Genomic DNA, 20,771 nt, shown 5'->3' on the forward strand with positions numbered 1-20,771 from the left:
GTCCTATTGGAATTAGGACTCAAGGGAGGACGTGGGAAGGGGTTGTGGCATGAGGAATACGGCTGGGGAGGCTGATGTAGCACGCAAGGAGGCGCACCTAAGGAAACAAGGCGTGAAACAAGGGAGAGAGAGAATGGATAAGGATGAATTAGCTGGAAGTCTCATCCAAACTAATTCAGAATTGGAAGGCGTGATGGGAGGCGTCCCACCTCTTCCTCCAGCATCTTGGCATCGCACCAAGCAAGGGACTAGCTCCTCTTCACGTAAACAAAGGGAATTTCGAAATCCAAAACTAACTTCATTCATCATACCCTCCTTTATATAGAAAGAAAGGTTGGCAAAGGATAAGGATAAGGATTACACAGAATTTTAAATTAGACTCCTAATTACATGTGGACTCAATTCAAAATTTAAATTTTCTAATTGACCAATCAAAGGCCTTGACACCTAAGCCTAGACACCTAAGATCCATATCTATGGCATGTGGATTGAAACCCATCAAAAGGAATTCAGCCGCATGCCATGAATATTTATCTAGGTGGAACTCCTTCTCGGGTACCAACATCAGCATGAAGTTCGGGAGACTCCTTAAATGTCATCTAATCTCCAAATTTCATGTTCTTATAGTCATTGGAAAGCTACGGATGTCTACTTTCCAACAAAATTTGAATCAACTTAATCAGACTTCTGTAGCTCCCGAAATCTTCAAAATACCATATGGTGTTCAATCTGTCACGGATTTCAACTGGATCTGAACTCTGAATTTCTTTCACATGTGAGAGGTCTTCATGGTTGAATTTCTCTTTATTTTGACATGTGACGACTTCTAATTAGCCATGGACCCATTCATGCCTTGGACTCAATCTAATTGATATTGAAGAGGCTAACCCATTGTGAATCAAATCACTTATTGCATGGACTCAATCTAATTTCAGCTTGGACTCAACTTTGCTTGGACTAAAATTCTTTCCACTCCTTCACCCAATGTCCCACGCTATTAGAATGAGGGTGGTGCTTCATGGTTGGGCTTCATATCCACGCTCTCCCCATGATTCAATTGGGCTCAACATGATTGATATTGGAACTCCTTGAACCCCATGAAACTTGGTGCACACCCAAGAAGGGAACTCAATCTCCATGCCCAAGGGACTAGACCCAATACTCCATGCCCAAGGAGTATGCTCCTGCATCAGCATGTCTATGAACTGGCTCCACCAATGGAAATTATACATTGATCCTATCAACGTGTATCTGAGAAACTAGTTTCAATACCAAGCCACCGGTGATTAAGAGGTTTCTGTTAAATGTTATCTACCATGTTATGCATCCTGTACCTGTTATTTGACCCATGCTACTGAGTTATGTGGCCATAGCCTGATATTCGGTCTACTATCAATTTATGAAGAATAAATTTTGAAAAAAATATATGTATTATTCGAGATTTGATTTCCTCTCAGTTAGTAATAAGTATTATGCTATTTGATTATTTATTTGTTTGGTATTTTTAGATATTACTTTGATGTATTATATTGGTTACTGGGCTAGTGTAGCTTGTTATTTTTTTTTCTATTTTTCAGATTCTCAATCATGTTGCTCGGGACATGGGGGAGTGTGCTGGATCTCTTGAAGATATTCGTGATTATTTGACCATCTTAGTTTGGTTTAATTTAGTTTAGTTTAGTTTTCTTAATAATTTTATTGGGTCTAAATGATCATAATTGGTTGGAACAATATGACTCATTACTTTGAGATATTGTTTATGAGAATGATTTGATGGGATCATTATTAACCTAATTTTTGAGGACTGAGAAAAAAAATTATTATTGCTCTGAAATTTAAATGACTTGGTCAATAGCCTTGCATGCTTGTATGGTTTGTCTTGTAGACATGCGGCACCTGTTACGCTCTAAGTTCAGGGCGTGACACTAGTAAAGCTAACATAATTTTTATGAACTTCCTTAGAGTTGAAAAGGACATAGATTGCCAATTAAATTCAGAATTAACCAAATTAACAATAAAAAGTAAAAATATAAAAACACAAACAAATGCAACATAGCTGTAAAAGCCATAAAAATTCTCTTAAAAGATCCCATTTTAATTGGAAACCATAGCATCCAATAGCATACAAATGAATGTGAAACAACAAAAGCACAACAGAGTAACTGAAAGAGAATAAACATGCAGAAGAAGGATATGTGATGTGCTTTTATAGCAAAATTCAGGTAAAAGCTTTAATTCAACGATTAAGTTTGAAAAGCTATGTTATTGCTTGGTGAATATCATGAGATCTCCAATTATTGGTTGTAATTAGTGAATTCTCAGAGGTACCTAGTAAGGTTGAAAAGAACTTTATAGAACCTAATCTATAGCCTTTAACCTCCCATTTTATCAAAAATTAAAGTAAAAATCCCCCAAATAAGCACCAGTCAGCACAGCCAAAATAGCACGCTCCCAATGGTAGGTGGTTAAGTTGGAATGTATACATGCTGCACATAGCACACCCACCCTACGTCAATATTGGTTCAATAATCAATATTTCAAGCGTTGATATATATATGTGTATATAGCCCTCACAACTATATCCGTATGCCAGCATTTCTTCCTTCTACTTATTCCCAGAATACACTTAAAGTTTCAGTTTATTATGCTTGAAATATACATGCAAGTTCCTGAGAGATCCATTCAGGTTCATTTGTTTGTTAGGTTGCTTCATAGCTGTTAGTGGTACTTATATACATGGCCCGGTACAGTTGAGACAAGGAAATAAAATCATGAAACACCACCCAAGCCAAATTGTTCTTATACTCACATAATTCCTACTATTTGTTGATATTACCTTCTGATTTATTTTTGTTTTATGAATAAGATATCTTAGAGGTATTGGCTTCAGACTTCAGTTCATATAATTTTTTTTTCTTTGTTTCAAGCACTAGATTTTTGTCATTTATTTTGGAGATACATGTGCATTTGCACATGTAAGAAAACTAGTACAATGCAGCTCATATATATATATATATATATCATAAAAACTATTATTTGTGCATATGTATGTATGTACGTTCTTATGCATACAATTCATGTAAGTATATCCTTATGATATCCCACCCACTTTGAAATCTTTCAGAAAACCTTCCTTAGGTCCTCTATATGCTAAAGTACCAAGATCTATATTTCCCATGCCTGCTTTAGTGTAATTCAGTGTATAACTAATGGAACTGTGATAAGTCAGATCTCTTTATTTGTTTTTTTTTAAAAGAGTAAGAGAGGGATGACCACCTGCGCTACAGATGCTTAGGTCCCAATACTTCGGGACAAGGTCCACCGAACCGGTACTGGAACCCATACTAGTCGGCGCCCGGTATGATTCAGTACCGGTTCGGTGCCGAACCAAACCGGTAGGGCATGCTAGCTCACGGACCAGCACGCCCTATTTTTTTTATAGTTTTCAAAAACATTAATTGGTAATCACTCTTTTCGAACTTTTTCTACGAATTTAAGTCTAGATTGATGTTTTTTTGATGTTTTCTTGATTTGTTTTTGATGTTTTTTTATGTTTCTATGATCCCGTTTTAACCTAGACGATGCATCTTATTGCGTTAAACTTATTCAAATCATAAAATGAACAACTTAAAATATACTCAATTTAAATAGTGAATAAAAATATAAAATAATACAATCAGTTATATACATTTAAAATAATACAGTGGTAGCATTGTGGCAATAATGTCACAGTGTTACTTGACTCGGTGTGAAATGACTGGTTTGCACCGAGTCGCATCGAACTAGTTCCGACCGGTTCCAACCCAAAAAGGACCGATTTTGGCCAGTCCCATTGCGGTTCCGGCCCGGGCCGCAACTGTTTTCTATTAGCGAACTGACCCGATTTCCGGTTCGGTACTGCCTGAACCGGCTGGTTCGGCCCAGTTCAGCAGACCTTACTTTAGGATGCACCATCCAAGACTCAACATAGAACCTTTGGTTGCTACATAAAGGATTATGACCACTAGCACAAGTTCAAATTCATGATCGTTATTTGTTAAGGTACCTTTCAATTCTACAATACGAATTAGGCCTCTAACCTTGACATATTTAAACAGTGTAGAGTATTAATGCAGTTATTTCGTAAAATCTAGAATAGAAAGAGAGAGTTCCAATATTTCTTGGCTTAGACAACTTACCAAAGCCAATCAGGTTTCCATATTTTTGTAGTGCTCTGATAATGCTCATAGCTTTCTCCTTGCCAATTCCCAACTACAATTGCCATTAGTATGAATTATGTACGAAGAATATGATAACTAATTAAGCCAACCAACTAGCATAATCATTTAATTACACTATACGATCATGATGGATGTTATTCCCAAAAAGTGGAAATAAACTGAAATGAAATATGAAACATACAAAATTACTCTCATATGATGAACAGGAAATGAAGTTCAGGATACATACCTTGGTACATATACCCTCAGATGCCTTGGTCTGCCTAAATAGCTTTCCTAAGTAAAATGGTATCATATCACTAATGCAAACACCCCTGCAGAACAAGATAGCAGGTAAGGCTGGTGAGTATGCGCATGCATGGAAAGTTACATTACAATTTGCAGGATTAATAAATCTTTAACTTACCAGTAAACCCATAATATTGTGGATATGACATATGAAGCATTTGCTGAAAATGACTTAACTAATGATTTCCAATTTCCATCCAGAGATAGATTTCTTGCCAAAGATATGCCAACCTACATCATTTGCTAAAAAAATTGATTATACAGCCTAGATCAAGCACTATGAGATCTATAAATCACTGAGTAGATTTTCAGTCACATGGCAAGGGGTTAGAAAAAAAGTTTAGACAGAAAAAATAAGGTATCGTGAACCAAACTGAAATTAGTCAAAAGGATGGTACCACTATAGAGGACAGACCCAAACATTTAGTGCTTCCTCACTAATGAAAAGTCCACATCCAGCAGCCATTAGCAACCAAAAGTAGACCCATCTGCATGGTAATTCGCATGGTAAATTAAGGTCAGATGAAAAAGTAGGTTTTCCCAAAGAGGAGTTGATAATGAAACATGATAACAATGTCCAGATGTAATTTTATAAACCTAATAATATAGTGCAAAAGGTATGGTGGAAGGTCCATACAGCTAACAAAACCAAGAAAGAGATGCACACAGTCAGTAATGAGTAGGGGTGGCAAGTTTTGACCAAGACCTGCCAAATGCTTGAAGCCACATGAAAGAAATTGGTTCAGGAGAGGGTCTTTATAACTGGGCTGGTTGTGGGTTAGCAAAGACTAAACCAAATTATAAATGGAACCAATGGGTTGCCATGGGTTGAACAAAACTTCAAAATGCAGAGTTTACTGAACAGGAAGAGCTTCCAATAGCCAAACAAATGGAATGTTAGACTCTATTTGGTTCAAGCTCAAGTATGGATGTAATCAACATAAGAAGCAATCTATGATGGATACCCATTATCTGGCTTGATAAGTACTGTACCAGCCAGGACCTAAACTACAGGCTCGATAATGCCCAATTTGGGTGAACCACATCCAAATAGGCTAGATCGTACCAAATTGGGGTGGATCAAGCGTGAAACACTCTGTATTGTGGAAACCAACCAGGACTATATAAGATCCTTTTATTTGTTTTCTAACATACGAAGGTGGGTGCAGCAGGAAGCAGGGGCATGGGAGTTGTAAGTTGTAACTATATTTACACATCAATCAGCACTAATAACCAAAAAAGGGGCTAGAATTAGTTTCTATCTAGGTAATGGCTTCTTTCCCTTGCGTATTTTTTAAGAATTTTCAAAAATTTAACCCTAAAAAAAAAAGGAAATTGGGGAAATTTAGTGGAAACTATGTTGTATTGTTGTGGTTTGACTTCATGGTGTATGAAAATTGAATTCATGGCATGAACCCAGATCAAGCTTGAACAAATTGAGGATTTTAAGTTGAATACCAAAAACCTTTCCAACTTCTTCTAAAGTCCAAAAAGCCAAAACCTCAAAAATGGTGTTCATTCTGGTTGGTATTTGGAGATATTGCTAATCAGAAACTGACAAACAACCCCACCAAAATATTTTTTTAATTTTATTTAAAAATTTAATATATATGGAACTGTAAAAATTAAATAATTAATCAATGATGTGTGCACAATACCAAAATGACTTGTTAATTGCGCATGATTTGGGCAGGCTTGGGTTCCAACAAAATGTAGGCTTGAAACTAAAATTTGAAATCTACCGAACTCACATGAATTCTCATCTCTCTTGATCTTGAAATTAAATTTTAAATTATATACTTATAACAAATATTTAAAAGTTAATTTACCCAAAAAAAGAGAAAGGCACAGCATAATTTCACAAAGATATTTGATTTTTGACTATCAATTATATAAACAATAGCTTTAAGATGTGAAAAATAATGTTAAATAACAATAAAAGAAGACATATCAAGGTACTTTTATATGCAAGGTGAACAAGCCCTTCGAGTATCATTCGAACAAATTTAAAACATTAAAAATTAAAAATATATAGATAAAATTCTCTATACATTCAATCATAGCATGCCATTGATACCAAATTGTTGGTATCATTTAAATGGATATAGTTTGCAAGTGTTTCATGGCTAAGAAGATAGGAAGAGCCAGAGATATTGGGTGTTTGCATAGAAGGCAGAATGGCAGGGGTCCGCACTAATAAGAGTGCAACCATGGTATGCCGAACTGGCCAGCTACCGGTATGCCGAAGCCATGGAAACCTGTAAAGGCCAGTCCTGTGCCGGAGACGAAGAAGATGAATAGAAGGAGAGAGAGCGCAGTGAAGAGAGGGAGGGAGGAGATCTGTGGCCGTCATCAAAGAGTCGCGGAGGGGCGGCGGAGACCGGGGGGTGGCAGAGCCCGCGAGGGGGCGGGGGAGGCCGAGGCCGCGGCCGCATCTCCTATTTCGAAAGAAACAAGGGACGCGGCCGCAGGTTTTTAATTTAAGGGTTTTAAGTGAAGTCGGCAAATCGGTTGCCGACTTCACTTAAAAATAATTTGAGAATTTTTAAGTGAAGTCAGCAACCGATTTGCCGACTTCCCTTAAAACCCCCAAATTAAAAATTGGTGGCCGTGTCCCCTGTTTCTTTCAACACAGGTGCAAGTTGACTTGATTTGATTAGAACTCTTCTAATTGATTTAGGTCCAAACTGTGCAAACCCGAGCTTAACAATTAGAACCCTTTCTAATTGGTGATCGAATTAAACTCTTTAATTCGATCAAACCTACAAGACAAGATTGACGTCTAGCAACGTATCATGTCTACCCGGAAGACATGAAATTTGGTGAAAATACCAAACATACCCTTCAGTGGCAAGTTACCGTACAATTCAATCCTTCAATCAAGCTGCATCCCGAATATGTATACAAGTATGAATCTATGTCAAACTCAATTACATATTCATGTGTCTCTCAATCTTCTAATGATAATTCGAATAATGAAATATTAGAAACTCTTTCTAATTTTTCCTCTACTTTGATCAAAGATTTTCTGAATTATCATATGATTAGAATAAGTAGGATGCGGTCTTCTCTTACTAGAAGTGATTGATTTCTTGTTGACCTATTCATAATCTTCGTACACAATCCACCATATCCAGAAGACCTCATACACAACTTATTGTCATGAATGAGTGTAAGCCAAAACATGGATTCATGTGCACAAGATACCATAGTGATCTTAGGTCAAAGGATCAGTTGTACAACTCCCACTAAGAGAATCATATTTTGACATGTAAGTAAGACTCCATAAGATATTCTCTTGGCAGATCAATTCAGTGAACTCATTCCTCTAATGAGTACCCACATCTTTGTATTAATGTCTCCACACAAGTGATTGTGAGATCAATCATCCTCTGCATCGAGCATATATAAGATGTGCCAAGTCTTTCCGGTAGCATTGATCCCCGACTCAATATACCAACAATTGGGAATATCTTAGATTAGGGTTTTAGGATTTGAAGTCTCACTACCATGATCTCATCATAGCTCTAAAACTATTGCCCTAATCTATGGGGTTCATCACAAATATAAGATGCAGCAATTGGTGAAACATAATGCCTTTTATTTATAATCAAAATGTCATGTACATGATCTTAAAAAACAAAAGAAATCCTATCACAATACAGCTTGCGGTTGGCTTTTAGGATACTATTCTTTCATTCTTCCACTGGCACTAAAGCCAATCGCCTTTAAACTTTAACCCCATACAATCGAGATGGCAATCAAACTGCTGCGGAGGTAAAGCCTTCGTGAATGGATCTGCTAGGTTGTTCTTTGTATCTACTCGTTCAATCATGATATCTTATCTGTCGACAATCTCTCGAACAAGGTGGAAGCGTCTTAGAATGTGCTTGGATTTGTAATGAGACCCTGGTTCCTTCGCCTAAGCAACAGCTCTAGTGTTATCACAATAAACTTGTACTAGTTCAGCAATCACAGAAACCACACCCAATTCAGTGATGAAATTCTTCATCCAGACCGATTCCTTAGCAGCTTCACTTACAGCAATGTATTCTGCCTCAGTAACTGAGTCAGCTACAGTCTGCTGCTTGGAACTCTTCCAACTCACTGCACCACCATACAGGATAAAGACATACCCTGAAATGGATTTGCTATCATCTGCATCTGATTGAAAACTAGAATCAGAATATCCTTCTAGTTTCAACTCAAATCTTCCATATACTAGAAAAACATCTTTAGTCTTTCTCAAGTACTTAAGAATGCTTTTCACTGCTTTCCAATGATCCTCTCCTGGATCAGCTTGAAACCTGCTTGCTATGCCTAAGACATAAGCAACATCAGTCCTGGTACATAGCATAGCATACATAATTGCCCCTACTGCCGAAGCATAGGGAATAGAATTCATTCTATTCCTTTCTTCAGATGTCTTAGGAGACATCTTCTTAGAGAGACGTATGCCATGACCCATGGGTAAGTAACCATTTTTACTTCCATCCATGCTGAACCTTTTCAGCACATGATCTATGTACCTAAACTGGGACAAGCCTAGCATCCTTTTAGATCTAGTCCTATAGATCTTTATCCCAAGTATATAGGATGCTTCACCCAAGTCTTTCATAGAAAAACTTTTTGATAGCCAAGTCTTGACCGATTGCATCATTGGAATATCATTTTCTTCACGAGAAAAGCTCTTAAATTTTCTTCAAAACTCTATTCTGAATTTTATTCTTCAACCTCTTCTTTATATAGAGTAAGAGGTTGAAAAAATAAAAACTCTTACAACAAAAATTTTGAGGATTCCTTTTTTAATAAGGACTCCTACTAAACACAGACTCTTTTAAATCAAATCAATCATTTGACTCAATCAACTAACAAATTACCTAAGATTCCCAAACGACTTGGACTCTTTAATGACACATGGACTAAATAAGACTTCAACTAATTTAGGACTCAGCTTGTGCATGCCCCATGCAAGGAAGCTTCACGCATGCCACAAATAAGGCTTCACGTACATCCTTAATTCCATCCTAAATTCAGACCCTTTCGGACCAAGTCAACAAGCCAGCAAATAATTAGAGACTCTTCCTAACTTTGGACTGCAAATTCTAGACTCAATGTAACATTAGACACGCTCAATGTTGGACCCAAACTCCTTAACTTAAGACTCCTAATCATCTAGGACTTTCAAAACAGCTAAGACTCTCAAAAACTCATGCACACGCTGCATCATGGTTGCTGTCCATGAAGTCCCCAAACGTGAACTTGACGCGCCCCATGGAGAGTCCTTTAAGTGGAATAGGTCCCCGCATTGGTGCCCCCTGAACTAATGGTTGACGAAATTGGAAAGCCCCAAATACTGTGAAACAAATCTACTGGTTGGCATCCTTTGGAGAGTCCTTCTGCGAGTGGAATTCCCCCTGCTGGTTGGCACCCTCAAAGAGTCCCAAACCAAGTGAAATTCTACTATTGATTGGCGCCCCTTGGAGTGCCCCAAATGGCATGTAACCATGTTGCTGCGCTGGTCTCTGAATGGCGCACATGTAGAGTCCCAGCCAGGGTGGAACTAGGCTGATGCGTGGCGCGCTTGATGAATCCCAAGTGGCTGATCGCTTGAAGAGTCCTTGTTAGACTGAAACTCTTGGACCCATTGTGTTTTGGTGCTAGAACTTATGGGCCCAATGTGTTTTGGGCACGCCCCAGCAAGGACCCAAACTCCACGCACATCCTTGATGACTTGGGCTCCTGCTCCTGCATCACCCATTTAAGGATGTGGAGAGTGAACAAGATGATATGAACAACCTAGATGATATGAACAAGGCTATTATTATAGGCATATAGCAGCTATGAAGACATCCAAGTCAGAGCAACATGAATGAGATAACATGCAGAGCACGAAGCACAGTTTGGGCTATTCGAGTACAAGAGGGGAGGTGGCTCTAGGAATGGTAAGGGGTCAAGTATGTAAGGGCCGGGTTGTCCAAAGTCGGACTGTAAGAGATGACAACTCCATGAACCAGAAGCTTAGCTCATTCAGCAAGGGCAAGTTTAAGAAGAGCAGTTGCTATTCAGACATCAAGGACATTGACCCTACACATATACAAATGTGGCCTTGGAATACTATTGGAATGCTAGGATGGAGATGGGTTGTTTGATCTCCAGCTGGTTTGAAGCGACATCTTCATTGGACATTTTTGCAGAACATTACATTAATATTTTATGTTCAATGACATAAATGAGTAGCAATTTATTAGGATAGTGAATGAGCAAGGTCAACAATCATCTCTAGATGCTTGCCCTGATAAAGAAGCACGTTCAGATGGAGATAGAGGGGCATGCTCTTACTAGATTTGCCACCAATTACATTGCTTTTAAAAGCCAGATTTAGAAGAGAATAGACCTGAGGGCACTGTTCACCTCACAGAAGTAGGCAGCATGGTCTGCTGAACCGACCTGTACCGGTCCGTTCAGCCTGTACCGGACCGGTGCCAATCGCTCATAGAAGTAGGCAGCATGGTCTGCTGAACCGACCTGTACCGGTCCGTTCAGCCCGTACCGGACCGGTGCCGACTGGCACCGGTCCGGTACAGGGGTATAAAATGGTTCCGACCCAAACTGGGTCGGAATTGATTGGTTCTGTACCTGGACCGGTGCGAACCGGCCCGGTTCGCGCCGGTACAAGCCGGTACCGGTGCGAACCGGCCCGGTACAAGCCGGTACCGGTGCGAACCGGCCCGGTACAAGCCGGTACCGGTGCGCACCAGTCCAAGCCACACTTTCCCTGCGCGTGGGTGCGCGGGGAAGAGCGCCCGCGCGCGGGGAAGAGCGCCCATGCGGCTGGAGCCCGCGTGGGCCTTTTAATGCCACAGAGTGGCATTTAAAGCCACTTTGTGGCATTTGTTTTTTTTTTGAAAAACGCGCGCGGACGCGCGAGCGGAGATGTTGGAGGGCGTCTCTTGGCCCCGAGCCGCCACACCAAGCCTTGCACCTTGGCACCTTGCGGATGCCTTAGAATCGTAGGAACGCGGGCCGAACGGGTAACGCCGGGTGCTATGCAATCCTTAGGACGGTCATGGATGCAAGTCAAGGGGCGGGCCTACTGGCTGCAGCTTGGCCCGGCCCTTAGCTTGTTGGGAATGGTGGACACGCTCCTTCGGATGGCCGTGGGAATCAAGACAAGGGGCGGGTCTACTGGTTGCAGCTTGGCCCGACCCTTGGCTTGAGAAGAAGACAATCACTCAATAGAAGATATGTAGAGGAAAGCTTGATTGATTGATTCTATTCCCAAATGAAGCTACAAGCAAAATATCTAGAGGAAACTATGATTGGTCTCCCCTAGCCCAAGTCCAAGAGCAAGCTCAAGGACCGAATACAATAGGGCAAAGCCCTCCCAAGCCCTTAGGCCGAATACAAGTGAACTCCCAAGATGAAAAAAGATCTAAGATTCTAAGCTCCCAAAAGATGTCCCTCCATGGCTTATTTATAGCCTTACAAGTCTTCATATGGATGCCCAAAGGGATGGCTAAGGCATGGCTTCATAGGGCCTAGGCATGGCCAAGGCCATGGTTGCTTGTGGCACAAGGCTGCACACTTGTCATGGTTGCTGCAGCAAGGTCTTTGGCATGGCTGTGGCATGGGCTGGCAGCATGGCTGGCAGGGCTGGCATGGCTGGCAGGAGGCATGGCTGGGCTGGCAGGGCACTGCTGCAGGGCTGGGCAGCAGGCTGGGCAAGGCCTTGGCAGTGGCAAGGCCTTGGCAGGCGGCTGGGGCAGCTGGCAGGTCGGCAGCAGGCTGGACAGGGCGCTGGGCACGGCAGCAGGGCGGCCAGAGGCTGGGAACAGGCTGGCAGGGTGCCTGGGCGCGGGGCTGGGCCGGCAGGGGCGCTGGGGCGCTGTGGCAGGGCGCTGGGGCGCGGCAGGGGGCGTGCCAGGGCGCTGGTAGGGCGCCTGGGGCGCGGCAGGCCGTCTGGGCACGCGGCAGGGCGTCTGGGCGCGCGGCAGGGGGCGCTGGGGCGCTGGCAGGGCGCGGCACGGGTGCCGAGGCGCAGCAGGGCGCGGGCGGCGCGCGCAGGCCGCTGTCGGGCGGGCGCGCGTGGGCGCGCAGGCGGCGCTGTTGCGGACCCCCCACACGCACCGCCATCGGATCCCACAACCAAGGAGGAGCCCATGCTCGGATTGATGCTAAGGAAGGGTCGTGCAACGGCCAAACTCAAGATCCGGGCCAAATACTTTGCTTGAAGGGGTGGCCGGACCTTAGCCAAGCTTCTTCACACTTGGCCAAGACTTGGCCAACCACTTTCACACTTGGCCAAGCCTTGGCCAAGCCAAGACCCCCAAGGCATGGCCAAGCACCTCCAAGATCGGCCATGGCATGGCCAAGCATGCCAAAGGCACGGCGCACCCATGCGCGGCCCAAGCCGCGCCCATGCGCGCCCACCGCACGCGTCCGCGCGCGCCCAGGCTGCAGCCGCGCGCGCCCACGCGCGCCCAGGCCGCGCGCACGCTGGCCGCGCCCGCCCGCGCCCGCCCGCAGGCACCCGCTACCGGGCCGGCCGAACCTCGCCAGCCGCAAGACTGCGCGCGCCCGCTACCGGGCGAGGTTCGGCCGCCCGAACCTCGCCGGCCGCAGGACTGCACGCGCCCGCCCGCGCGCCTGCGCGCACGTACGGCCGCGCCGCGCCTGTCGGCCCATGCGCGCCTGCGGCCGACCGCGCCCGCGTGCGCGTGCCCGACAGCGGCCTGCCGCGGCCGCCCACGCGCGCCAGGCCCCTGCCAGCGCCCCTGCCGAGCGCCGCGCCTCGGCGCCCGTGCCACGCCCTGCCAGCGCGCCTGCCGCGCCCCCTGGCGCCCTGCCGCGCCCTTGCCGCGCCCCCTGGCGCCCTGCCGCGCCCCTGCCGCGCGCCCAGGCGCCCTGCCTACCACTTCTGCCCGCCAGCCCTGCTGCCAGCCATGCCAAGGGCCATGCCACAGCCCCCAGCAAGCCAGCCAAAGGCCTGCCAGCCACCAACAGCCTTTGGACAGCCTTGGGCAGCCATGGCCAAGTTTGGGCAGCCAAGGCCTTGGCCAACCTAGGCCAAGCCTTGGCCAGCCTATGCCACACCTTGGCCAACCTAGGCCAAGCCTTGGCCAACCTAGGCCACACTTTCCACTAGTTGTTTGTCCCCCATGAAGAGCCTATAAATATGTGTTGTGCAAGCTTGTGAGGGGATCTTTTGAACACCTTAGAGGCTTAGAACCTTGTGTATTTCGGCCTTAGGCTTGGGAGGGCTTTGCCCTATTGTATTCGGTCCTTGAGCTTGCTCTTAGACTTGGGCTAGGGGAGACCCATCATAGTTTCCTTTAGATATTTTGCTTGTAGCTTCATTTGGGAATAGAATCAATCAATCAAGCTTTCCTCTACATATCTTCTATTGAGTGATTGTCTTCTTCTCAAGCCAAGGGTCGGGTCAAGCTGCAACCAGTAGACCCGCCCCTTGTCTTGATTCCCACGGCCATCCAAAGGAGCGTGTCCACCATTCCCAACAAGCTAAGGGCCGGGCCAAGCTGCAGCCAGTAGGCCCGCCCCTTGACTTGCATCCGTGACCGTCCTAAGGATTGCATAGCACCCGGCGTTACCCGTTCGGCCCGCGTTCCTACGATTCTAAGGCATCCGCAAAGTGCCAAGGTGCAAGGCTTGGTGTGACGGCTCGGGGCCGAGAGACGCCCTCCAACAATGGTGCTTTCATTGAGAGATTTCGTTGGGAGAAGTTCCTAGAGAAGCTCCGTTGAAGATCTCTCATCTTAAGAGGTAACGCCTACAACCCTAAGAAGAATTTAGATTACATATTGGGTTGAGTTTAGATGCTTTATTTTCTTTGCATGCCTAGGAGTGAAGTTACTTCTTATTACCTACATTTTATTTGATGAACTTGAGAGGGGTATATTAGAAGTTATTTTGCATGCAAGTAGTGCTCAAATTTCTGCATTTATCTTTCTTATTTGCAAAAGAGGAGTGAGCATTTTTTTTGTGAAAGAGAACGAATTGATCTCTACCTTGCTCATCATAGGGATGGTGCCAATGGGAAGGCTAATGGTAGTACCCGGCACTATTTGACCCAACTATTCGGTGTAGGGTACATTAGGGACGGCACAAGAGGGAGGCTAGTGGTAGTACCTCGTGCCCTTTCCCAACTACATCGGGTAGGGAGCAAATAGAGTTTCGAAACGTCTCTCTTGGGAGAAAGAAGAGAGAGTTTTTACTTGTTGTAATCCTTGTTGTAATTGGAGAAGATTGAGTGATGTTCATTCCAATTTTTATAAAAAGAGGAGGGCCGGATCATCCCTTGGGTGACGGCCAAAGGGGGAATAGAGTGACAATTGGAGATAAAGAAACAATGAAGTCCGGTGCATACTCAAACACTAGCCGGCAAGGAGTTGATCTCATGAAGGAGAGTGAGGCATCTTTGAGGAGGGCAAACGAGACCCTATCTAAAATTAGAAAGAATCTAAAGGATAGGGAAGAAAGAGAGAGGAAAGATGAATTCATGAGGAGAAGAGAAGAGAGAAGAATAGATGAGAGAAGAAGGGAGAAAGAAGTAAGGAGAGATGAAGAAAAAAGAAGAGAAGAAAAGAAGAGGAATTGGGAGTATAGGAGTACTCAAGGAGCAAGTAGCTATGCTAACCACCATGGGGAGCATGGCTATAGGGAAAGTAGGTGGAGAGAGGGCCAATTGACAATGATAAAAAGAGAGTTAGAAAAGGCCCGGGAGTGTTTGAAGCTTGGGGCAAACCATGATCATATGAGACAACCCAAGAAGGAGCTTTTTCATGCTCAAAAGCTTGAGGGCCAACCCGAGGAAACCAAGATGACACAAGTGGGAAGCAAAGATGAAGCCACCAAATCTGAAAATTTAGAAGAAGAAAGGGAAGAGCTTGAACATGATGATGAGACCGGAAGAAGTTCAAAAGAGGAGGAGGCCGAGCCCCCTTTGCATGCCTTGCAAAGATCGTCCATCCTTCAAGCTACAACAAATGAGGTACCTTGGCCTTGCTTAACAAATTTTGCTTCCTTTGATAATCTTTTGGTCCCTTCTCAACCCATGGAGCAACACAAGGAACATGTGGAGGTTGTGTTGTCCATTTTGGATGAACACCACTTCCACATCATGCTCACCAAGAATCCCCCCGGTGGTATCCAAACTTTATCCTTGAGGACAAGGATATTTTTCAAGGAAGGGGGAATGTTGCGGACCCCCCTCACGCACCGCCATCGGATCCCACAACCAAGGAGGAGCCCATGCTCGGATGATGCCAAGGAAGGGTCGTGCAACGGCCAAACTCAAGATCCAGGCCAAATACTTTGCTTGGAGGGGTGGCCGGACCTTAGCCAAGCTTCTTCACACTTGGCCAAGACTTGGCCAACCACTTTCACACTTGGCCAAGCCTTGGCCAAGCCAAGACCCCCAAGGCATGGCCAAGCACCTCCAAGGTCGGCCATGGCATGGCCAAGCATGCCAAAGGCACGGCGCACCCATGCGCGGCTTGGGCCGCGCCCATGCGCGGCTTGGGCCGCGCCCATGCGCGCCCACCGCACGCGTCCGCGCGCGCCCGCGCGCGCCCAGGCCGCGCCCGCCCGCGCCCGCCTGCGGGCGCCCGCTACCCAGCGAGGTTCGGCCGGCCGAACCTCGCCAGCCGCAAGACTGCGCGCGCCCGCTACCGGGCGAGGTTCGGCCGCCCGAACCTCGCCGGCCGCAGGACTGCACGCGCCCGCCCGCGCGCCTGCGCGCACTTACGGCCGCGCCGCGCCTGTCGGCCCACGCGCGCCTGCGGCCGACCGCGCCCCCGTGCGCGTGCCCGACAGCGGCCTGCCGCGGCCGCCCACGCGCGCCAGGCCCCTGCCAGCGCCCCTGCCGAGCGCCGCGCCTCGGCGCCCGTGCCACGCCCTGCCAGCGCGCCTGCCGCGCCCTGCCGCGCCCCCCTGGCGCCCTGCCAGCGCCCTACCCAGCGCCCAACGCCCTGCCAGAGCCCCCTGCCGCGCGCCCCAGCCTGCCAGCAGCCCCTGCCGCGCGCCCCAGCGCCCAGGACCACGCCCCAGAGCCCTGCAGGGCCTTTGGCCGACCAAGCCACCCAGGTCAGCCGTGCCCAGCCCCTGCCAGCCGCCTGCCTACCACTTCTGCCCGCTAGCCCTGCTGCCAGCCATGCCAAGGGCCATGACACAGCCCCCAGAAGCCAGCCAAAGGCCTGCCAGCCACCAACAGCCTTTGGACAGCCTTGGGCAGCCATGGCCAAGTTTGGGCAGCCAAGGCCTTAGCCAACCTAGGCCAAGCCTTGGCCAGCCTATGCCACACCTTGGCCAACCTAGGCCAAGCCTAGGCCAAGCCTTGGCCAACCTAGGCCACACTTCCCACTAGTTGTTTGTCCCCCATGAAGAGCCTATAAATATGTGTTGTGCAAGCTTGTGAGGGGATCTTTTGAACACCTTAGAACCTTGTGTATTTCGGCCTTAGGCTTGGGAGGGCTTTGCCCTATTGTATTCGGTCCTTGAGCTTGCTCTTAGACTTGGGCTAGGGGAGACCCATCATAGTTTCCTCTAGATATTTTGCTTGTAGCTTCATTTGGGAATAGAATCAATCAATCAAGCTTTCCTCTACATATCTTCTATTGAGTGATTGTCTTCTTCTCAAGCCAAGGGTCGGGTCAAGCTGCAACCAGTAGACCCGCCCCTTGTCTTGATTCCCACGGCCATCCAAAGGAGCGTGTCCACCATTCCCAACAAGCTAAGGGCCGGGCCAAGCTGCAGCCAGTAGGCCCGCCCCTTGACTTGCATCCGTGACCGTCCTAAGGATTGCATAGCACCCGGCGTTACCCGTTCGGCCCGCGTTCCTATGATTCTAAGGCATCCGCAAGGTGCCAAGGTGCAAGGCTTGGTGTGGCGGCTCGGGGCCGAGAGACGCCCTCCAACAGGCGCGCGCAGATGGCGCGCGTGGGCGCGCAGACGGCGCGCGCAGGCACCTATCGGGCGCGCGCAGATGGCGCGCGTGGGCGCGCAGACGGCGTGCGCAGGCACCTATCGGGCGCGCGTGGGCACGCGCAGGCGGGCGCGGGGCGCGCGCTGTCGGGCGTGCCTGGGCGAGCGCGGGCGGGCGCGCGCAGTGCCGCGGCTGGCGAGGTTCGGGCGGCCGAACCTCGCCCGGTAGCGGGCGCGCGGCGGGCGCGCCCAGCGCGCGGGCGGGCGCGCCCAGCGCGCGGGTGCGCGCGGCCTATGCGCGCGCGGTCTGGGCGCGCGCGGCCAGGGCCTGGGCGCGCGCATGGCCGCGGCCTGGGGGCTCACGGGCGCGTGCGGCGGGCGTGCACGGGCGCGGCTTGTGTCGTGCATGGGTGTGCCGTGCCTTAGGCATGCTTGGCCGACTCTTGGCTGACCTTGGACATGCTTGGCCGTGCATTGGGAGCCTTGGCTTGGTCAAGGCTTGGCCAAGTGTGTTGAGGCTTGGCCAAGGCTTGGCCAAGTACGAAGAGGCTTGGCCAAGGCTCGGCCACCCCTCCACGCGAGGTAGTTGGCCCGGATCTTGAGTTGAACCGTTGCACGACCCTCCTTTGGCATCATCCGGGCGCGGGCTCCTCCATGGTTGTGGAATCCGACGGTGGTGCATGAGGGGGGTCCGCAGCATTCCCCCTTCCTTGAAAATTATCCTTGTCCTCAAGGATATAGCATGGATACCGCCGGAAAGTTTTGGCATAGTCTTCTCAAGTAGCATCGTTCCTCTCCATTGCATGAACACTTGCCATGACTTTCTTCTTTCTTTTTCCTTCAATATCCCCCGGTAAGCTTCAAGCAACCTTCGAACCTTTGGAGGTAGCCCCTCCAACTCCTTTTCTTGCCGGTTGCCTTCATGATGTTGTGGGCCGGTCAACTTTAAGAATCTTTTTGATGCCGGCTCAACCTTGGGCATGGGCCAATTAATCATGGCCTCTAACTTGAGGGTAGCGCACTTCAACTCTGGGTGGGGGAGGGTGTGTATTGCAAGTTTGATGTGGAAGTGGTGTTCATCCAAAATGGACAACACAACCTCCACATGCTTCTTGTGTTGCTCCATGGGTTGAGAAGGAACCAAAATATTATCAAAAGAAGCAAACTTTGTCAAGTAAGGCCAAGGTACCTCATTTGTTGTAGCTTGAAGAATGGACGATCTTTGCAAAGCATGCAACGGGGGCTCGGCCTCCTTTTTTGAACGACTTCCGGCCTCATCATCATGTTCAAGCTCTTCCCTTTCTTCAATGACTTGTGGCTCTTCCTTTGGCAAGCTCTTGACTTCGTTGGGTTGGTCCCTTTTGCCATTTTCAACCTCTTCTTTGTCTTCGGAAGGGGTTTGCGGTTGCAAGGAAGAAGATGCATGCTTGTTGAATTTCTCTTCGATGCATGTTTGCACTATCTCTTCTTGCTTCTTCTTGATGATATACTCATGGCTTGCCCCAAGCTTCAAACATTCTCGGGCTCTCTCTAACTCCCTTTTTATCATCTTTAATTGGTTCTCTCTCCACCTACGTTCCCCATAGCCATGCTCCCCGTGATGGATAGCATAGCTACTAACTTCATCACTCTTCCTCTCCCTTCTTCTCTCTTCTTTTCTCCACCAACTCTCTTTATTTTCTTCTCTCCTCACTTCCTTCTCTCTTCTTCTCTCTTCCTTTCTCCACCAACTCTCTTTATTTTCTTCTCTTCTCTTTTCTTCTCTCACCCTCATATACTCATCTTTCCTCTCTCTTTCTTCCCTAGCCCTTAGATTCATTCCAATTTTGGCTAGGGTCTCATTTGCCCTCATCAAACAAGCCTCACTCTCCTTTATGTTTACCATATTAACCCAAAATAAAATTTGAAATTTTCTTAGGGTTGTAGGCGTTACCTCTTAGGAAGAGATCTTCCTAATGAATTCTCTCAATGAAAGCACCATTGTTGGAGGGCATCTCTCGGCCCCGAGCCGCCACACCAAGCCTTGCACCTTGGCACCTTGCGGATGCCTTAGAATCGTAGGAACGCGGGCCGAACGGGTAACGCCGGGTGCTATGCAATCCTTAGGACGGTCACGGATGCAAGTCAAGGGGCGGGCCTACTGGCTGCAGCTTGGCCCGGCCCTTAGCTTGTTGGGAATGGTGGACACGCTCCTTTGGATGGCCGTGGGAATCAAGACAAGGGGCGGGTCTACTGGTTGCAGCTTGGCCCGACCCTTGGCTTGAGAAGAAGACAATCACTCAATAGAAGATATGTAGAGGAAAGCTTGATTGATTGATTCTATTCCCAAATGAAGCTACAAGCAAAATATCTAGAGGAAACTATGATTGGTCTCCCCTAGCCCAAGTCCAAGAGCAAGCTCAAGGACCGAATACAATAGGGCAAAGCCCTCCCAAGCCCTTAGGCCGAATACAAGTGAACTCCCAAGATGACAAAAGATCTAAGATTCTAAGCTCCCAAAAGATGTCCCTCCATGGCTTATTTATAGCCTTACAAGTCTTCATATGGATGCCCAAAGGGATGGCTAAGGCATGGCTTCATAGGGCCTAGGCATGGCCAAGGCCATGGTTGCTTGTGGCACAAGGCTGCACACTTGTCATGGTTGCTGCAGCAAGGTCTTTGGCATGGCTGTGGCATGGCTGTGGCATGGGCTGGCAGCAGGGCTGGCATGGCTGGCAGGAGGCATGGCTGGGCTGGCAGGGCACTGCTGCAGGGCTGGGCAGCAGGCTGGGCAAGGCCTTGGCAGTGGCAAGGCCTTGGCAGGCGGCTGGGGCAGCTGGCAGGTCGGCAGCAGGCTGGACAGGTCGCTGGCCACGGCAGCAGGGCGGCCAGAGGCTGGGCACAGGCTGGCAGGGCGCCTGGGCGTGGGGCTGGGCCGGCAGGGGCGCTGGGGCGCTGTGGCAGGGCGCTGGGCGCGGCAGGGGGCGTGCCAGGGCGCTGGCAGGGCGCCTGGGGCGCGGCAGGCCGTCTGGGCGCGCGGCAGGGCGTCTGGGCGCGCGGCAGGGGGCGCTGGGGCGCTGGCAGGGCGCGGCACGGGCGCCGAGGCGCGGCAGGGCGCGGGCGGCGGGCGCAGGCGGCGCGCGCAGGCCGCTGTCGGGCGGGCGCGCGTGGGCGCGCAGGCGGCGCGCGCAGACGGCGCGCGAAGGCCCCTGTCGGGCGCGCGGGGGTGCGCGCAGGCGGGCGCGGGGCGTGCACGGGCGCGGCTTGTGTCGCGCATGGGTGTGCCGTGCCTTGGGCATGCTTGGCCGACTCTTGGCTGACCTTGGACATGCTTGGCCGTGC

At 48.3% G+C, this 20,771-nt stretch overlaps 1 protein-coding gene and 1 long non-coding RNA gene across 7 annotated transcripts in view; both read right to left on the reverse strand.

Moving 5' to 3' along the window:
- Nucleotides 1-20,771, reverse strand: part of LOC103697102 (uncharacterized) — a 67,878-nt gene that overhangs the window by 35,175 nt on the left and 11,932 nt on the right. For all 6 annotated transcript variants that reach the window (XM_039118838.3, XM_039118839.3, XM_039118837.3 and 3 more), the window contains exons 3-6: nt 4,924-4,996; nt 4,627-4,739; nt 4,450-4,534; nt 4,179-4,251 (exon numbers count right to left, since the gene is read on the reverse strand). In XM_039118838.3, the coding sequence (XP_038974766.1) occupies nt 4,179-4,251; nt 4,450-4,534; nt 4,627-4,739; nt 4,924-4,996 (344 nt within the window). The remainder of the gene's footprint in view (nt 1-4,178; nt 4,252-4,449; nt 4,535-4,626; nt 4,740-4,923; nt 4,997-20,771) is intronic.
- LOC148700200 (uncharacterized) lies at nt 7,093-12,435 on the reverse strand. The gene is made up of 2 exons (XR_015972753.2): nt 11,037-12,435; nt 7,093-10,958 (listed from the first exon to the last, which is right to left on the reverse strand). It is a non-coding gene; the product is annotated as an uncharacterized LOC148700200 (long non-coding RNA).

This window comes from Phoenix dactylifera, chromosome 13 (assembly GCF_051530095.1).
Source record: "Phoenix dactylifera cultivar Ajwa chromosome 13, Ajwa_hap1_PhDact_Kaust_v1.1, whole genome shotgun sequence".
NCBI lineage: Eukaryota > Viridiplantae > Streptophyta > Magnoliopsida > Arecales > Arecaceae > Phoenix > Phoenix dactylifera.